Below are 5,181 nucleotides of genomic sequence, written 5' to 3'. Positions count from 1 at the left end.
TAAATTCGAACCATTGATTTCTAGAGGTCAAAGAGGGAGTCAGTAGGGTTCTAATTAGTGTTTCTTTAGGTTCATGGCACAGAAGAAGGGTCAAACTACCAACAGGGTCATATAACTACTCCTGGAAATGCCCTTAACTCCTATATATGAAAGCCTTGGCAAATGTTTTAAAATACGACCCATTTAAAACAGTTGGTATTAGAAGCTACTTTCGGCTCTCACATTAAATATTTCTAGAGGTCAAAGAGGGTGTCAGTAGGGTTCTAATGAGTGTTTCTTTAGGTGCATGGTACAGAAGAAGGGTCAAACTACCACCAGGGAAATGCCTGGAAATGCCCAAAACTCCTACGAAAGCCTTGTAAAATATGTGAACTTGGGCGACGAAATGCCTCTGAGTATAGTAGAAGACTTAAAACATTTCCTGCTGCACTGCAAATAATACTCGGCATTTAGAAAGGAAGATACATTTGTACAACAGCCATACAAGGAAGACACAGATGAACACCTAGCTGACATATTTTACTACCGTACTCAAAAATAGCAATAAAGAAAGCGAGAAAATAGAAGAAAGGTTAGGGGTTAGGTTAGGTTAGGTTAGGTTAAGGGCACTTTTGCTATCCCTACAATTCTTTATGTTTCCTTTTTATCCCCATACAGTCCTAACACCGTAAATATTGCCTCGTTTTCCTCCTTTAGCCTTATATTCCATTCCTCTCTGCTTATTACTGTCAATGAGGCTATTAACGTATTTACGCATAGAAGAAAAAATACTTATAGGCTCGGCGTCTCCGGCAGCTGAGCCTCCGTTACTAGATTGTCGTACTCATCCTTCTATGTTTGCCAATTTCCGACCTAAAACTGTCTTCTTCACCCAAAAAATCGGCTTCATGTAAAATTATCGATAAAATGGTTAATTATTGGTGTTTCCTCACAATTGTTATGGGTCAGAAAGCAGTAAATACAATGCTCTGAGTACGATAATCCGGCAGCGGTGAGCCAGCTGAGCAGCCATGATGGAGGCCGACACCCGGACGGAGATCAACCCCGCCGATTACTTCAGCCCCGACGCCCGCATGCCGGACCCGGGGCTGTACCGCAAACTATGGTACCCCGTGGTCATGGGCGGCTTAGGCGTGAGCGTGGTGGCCTTCACGAACATCTACACCAGGCGGCCGACGTGGAGCGGTGGGTAGCGGGTCCATCACGGCTTGTTATTATTATTATTATTTTTTCGCAGGGGAGAAGGAAGCAGCTCAGGGGTGGTGACGTCATCAAACATTAAAGCCCGCTATGCTCTGCTCCTGTACTTAAAATAGGATGTGAGGCCGAAAAGAGAGGGTCAGTTTCGTTACCCGGCTTTTGAAATTAACTTAGGGAAATAATAGCTTATGGTCTCGTGTTCCTGTGCATTATAAATCAAGATCAAGGGCCGTCCGTTTTCTTTACAAGCCAAAAGGCATCTTCTTTGGACCTGTAACGCTTTCTATCGCCTCTTAGGTCCTCCTCTCGTTCCTCCCTCCTTATTCACAGACATTCCTTTTCAGTGTTATGTAATTTTCTTAACTGGTGGATTGTGGATTGCTATGGACACATGGATCCGTGTATGCAGCTGGTTCCCCCGATGTTTTCCAGCACGGGATGAAATATTGTTTTATTCTTTCATAGGAAAACGTCAATGAATCCACTACAGCACTCTGTTTTGTAATACGTGAAGTGAAGGACCAATAACTAGCGTTTATACAGTGATTCGTCAGTAAATTCACGGGAAATAGCATCTTACTATTTTCAATAAACAAAATTGTCATACCCGACCAGCTGCATACATGGATCCGTGTTCATAGCAGTCCGCCTTTTGGTTTGTAAGCAAAATGGACGGCCAGGAATAGGAGGATGTGGAGAAACACTACACATGGTCTTCATTTTACAGGGAGGCCTTTATTATCGTCTGTCCTCATGGCATATATACTCTGTTTACTTGTCTCCCGGCTTCTGGAGTTGTGTGGACTAACTCCCAGACAAGTAATAATATATGGTGTTGGTTCTGTAGGTGAGCCATTTAGAGTCACGCCCACATGTAGCTCCTGTAGTGGAAATAACACCTGGTGGAGTGTCTTGGAGCCCCCTCGCTGGTGTTACTATAATATTACAGCCAAGTCATTCTGGTAACTCGCAGAGCATACGCCTGGGGACACGTTGCTTCACTCACCGCTCATTTCCCATAGTCTTCCCGAGCTTCTTCTAATTCTTCTTTTGACCTGTAACGCATTGTATCACTTCTTAGGTCCTCATCCTCTCGGTCCTCTCTTCTGTTTATTCGCACACAAGCTCCCGTGCAGCTGCCCTATCCATCCCAAGTCCCTCCTAGCAGGATTGATGAGCTTGCCCAGCCATGAGTTGTGTAGGCGGCCCCTTGGTCTCCTCCACACAGGGTTGTCATTTCAGTGCTTGACATTATTATTTTCTCATGTTGTGAAGGGATGCTAACCCTTTTGGGCCTAAAGTCAGAAAAAGTGCGTAAAACAAAAAGTATCAGGGATGAAGATTTGAAACTTTTTAGATTATTTTAGATTATTATTACCTTGTTTGTCCATGAGCAAGAATGTCCTAGGTCATGATGTTATGACGTCATTCACAGTTATTTCACCTGAGGTGTTCCAGAGGCTTCACTAATTATCTCAGTATAAATTACTTAAGCTGTGGAACGTCATTTATATTCCAAATGTTTCGCTGTTTTGATTTTTGAAAATTTTTCCATAATATGTCATGGAATGTCGCCACATCATGTCATGCAAAAACGTAACATTGCCCCGTTTCACCTTTTTTCCCTGTCTTGTATCTTTAAGTAATTTCTGTATGTAGCATCATCAGCACAGTTCAATCCCTCCTGCAGGCCTCCAGCGTCACATCATCGCAGGCAGCGCAGGGCTGGTGCTGGGCATCTTGACGGACCGGTGGACTAAGAAGCAGGCAGCACTCAGGGACAACATCTACTACAACTACATCCTGAGCCACCCTGAGGACTTCCCTCCCATTGGTGAGAGAGAGAGTAGAGTCAGGTCTTAACCCCATGCAGGAATGTTCTTACTTAGGCTTCTTTAGGGAAGAATCAGCAACTACTTCTTGGACCTGTGAAGGGCTTGATTACCTTATTAACCCGTCCTCTGTGATTAGCATGGATTTGTCTTTCACTGGTAGACAGGTAACATATACTCCCAGGTCTTTCTCTGCCTCTGGTGGTGGAAAGTGGAGTGTTTACCATTTGGTATTGGTATGCTGGATATCACTGAATTGTAGCAGCCACTTTTTGTTTCATTCCTGTAGCTTGGTGATGTCATCTTGTTGGAAATCCACAGTCAAGGGGTTAAGTGTAGTTTGTATGCTTTGAGCAATGTATACTCACTATATTATTGACTATTTTCTATATTGTTTTGCACATCTTTGTTGGATTGTATGATGTATTTCTTTTCCTTTCCAATTACTTTCATTACATTACTTTCATCTTCCAGAGAGGAAGAAGTACAAAGAGGTGTTGCATGAATGGATTCCCATCCGCTAGGCACAGCTGGTGGCCGCCTTGGAAAGAGGATTGTTGGGGTATGCTTTAGAGTAATAGATCACTAAGAACTCTATCTTCTTATAATTTATTTTGTAGATGCGCTGACTTCATGAGTTAGTGTGTGTTCATCACTTCAAACTTCCCGTGAAGTTTGCAGAAATTTACTTTAAATAAGTCAATCTTTTCACTGTTGAAGCTAATTGAAAGAAGCTACTCAATTTGAAAGTTGTCTCATTGAAGTATTATTCTTTAGGATGTATAGGGTTCTGTAATGTAAATATTTAAATAAATAAATAAGATACTTTGATTCATTTTCATGCTTTAGACATAATCCATCATAAGGCCAGAGCAGGGTGACACATCCAGCCCAGACAGTTTATCCCAGACCTGGTTTCAGTATCTGAGATTGTGCACACAGCATGTCTCATATCTAAAGTTTTCCTTCTTTATTATGAAGTCAGTAAAACTAAGGTTGGTATTTTAAGACTATCGCTTCTCACATCAACAATTTCTAAAGGTCAAAGAGGGGGTCAGTCGAGTTCTAATGAGCGTTTCTTTAGGTTCATGGTACAGAAGAAGGGTCAAACCAACACCAGGGTCATAAAACTACTCCTGGAAATGCCCACAACTCCTACGAAAGCCTTGTCAAATATGTGTTCTTGGTCAGGTTCATGGTACAGAAGAAGGGTCAAACTAACACCAGGGTCATAAAACTACTACTGGAAATGCCCACAACTCCTACGAAAGCCTTGTCAAATATGTGTTCTTGGTCAGGTTCATGGTACAGAAGAAGGGTCAAACTAACACCAGGGTCATAAAACTACTACTGGAAATGCCCACAACTCCTACGAAAGCCTTGTCAAATATGTGTTCTTGGTCAGGTTCATGGTACAGAAGAAGGGTCAGACTAACACCAGGGTCATAAAACTACTCCTGGAAATGCCCACAACTCCAACGAAAGCCTTGTCAAATATGTGTTCTTGGTCAGGTTCATGGTACAGAAGAAGGGTCAGACTAACACCAGGGTCATAAAACTACTCCTGGAAATGCCCACAACTCCTACGAAAGCCTTGTCAAATATGTGTTCTTGGGCAGCGAGATGTCTTATGATACGACCCTAAGTGCCTTAAATATCATCAGTAAATGTCACATGTGAAAGAGATAAAGATGAATGATAATCTCCATAATTATAAACTCATGACATCTCTTTAGGATTGTTGTAGACTAATTTTACCATTAGCAATACTAGTAGTAGTAGTTGTTGTAGTAGTGATGGTACGTGTATACAAGAGTGGTGAATTTTGTTGCCATGAAATAAGTTACCGGTAGTTCTTCATGACCTGTTCAAGATTTGTTTCTAGTAGCTGGAGGGAGTGCTGGGAAGGGAGAGAAAATGCAGTTCTTTCTGTTATAACACTTTTTATTGATTGATTAAGTGTTTTATATATGTTAATTATATTATACATTAATATACTGAGGATGAGGATGATGATTGATTTGATGTTTCATCAAGTGTGTATACACACCCATACTTTACGCAGGATAACATTTACCAGGATTATATAAACACCTTTTCAGTTTATTATATATAAACCCTTAATTTAGCATTAGCAAGCTGTATGAGT

At 41.5% G+C, this 5,181-nt stretch overlaps 1 protein-coding gene across 1 annotated transcript; it reads left to right on the top strand.

The window, feature by feature from the left end:
- The first annotated feature begins 975 nt into the window (after positions 1-975).
- Positions 976-3,858, top strand: LOC126985050 (NADH dehydrogenase [ubiquinone] 1 subunit C2-like). The gene is made up of 3 exons (XM_050839332.1): positions 976-1,185; positions 2,891-3,034; positions 3,507-3,858. Exons 1-3 carry the CDS (start codon positions 1,011-1,013, stop codon positions 3,554-3,556), a joined length of 369 nt encoding a protein of 122 aa, XP_050695289.1. The 5' UTR covers positions 976-1,010; the 3' UTR covers positions 3,557-3,858.
- The last annotated feature ends 1,323 nt before the right edge of the window (positions 3,859-5,181 follow it).

This window comes from Eriocheir sinensis, chromosome 58 (assembly GCF_024679095.1).
Source record: "Eriocheir sinensis breed Jianghai 21 chromosome 58, ASM2467909v1, whole genome shotgun sequence".
NCBI lineage: Eukaryota > Metazoa > Arthropoda > Malacostraca > Decapoda > Varunidae > Eriocheir > Eriocheir sinensis.
The sequence above is the reverse complement of the archived record's forward strand: the minus strand, read 5'-3'. Positions and strand labels throughout refer to the sequence as shown.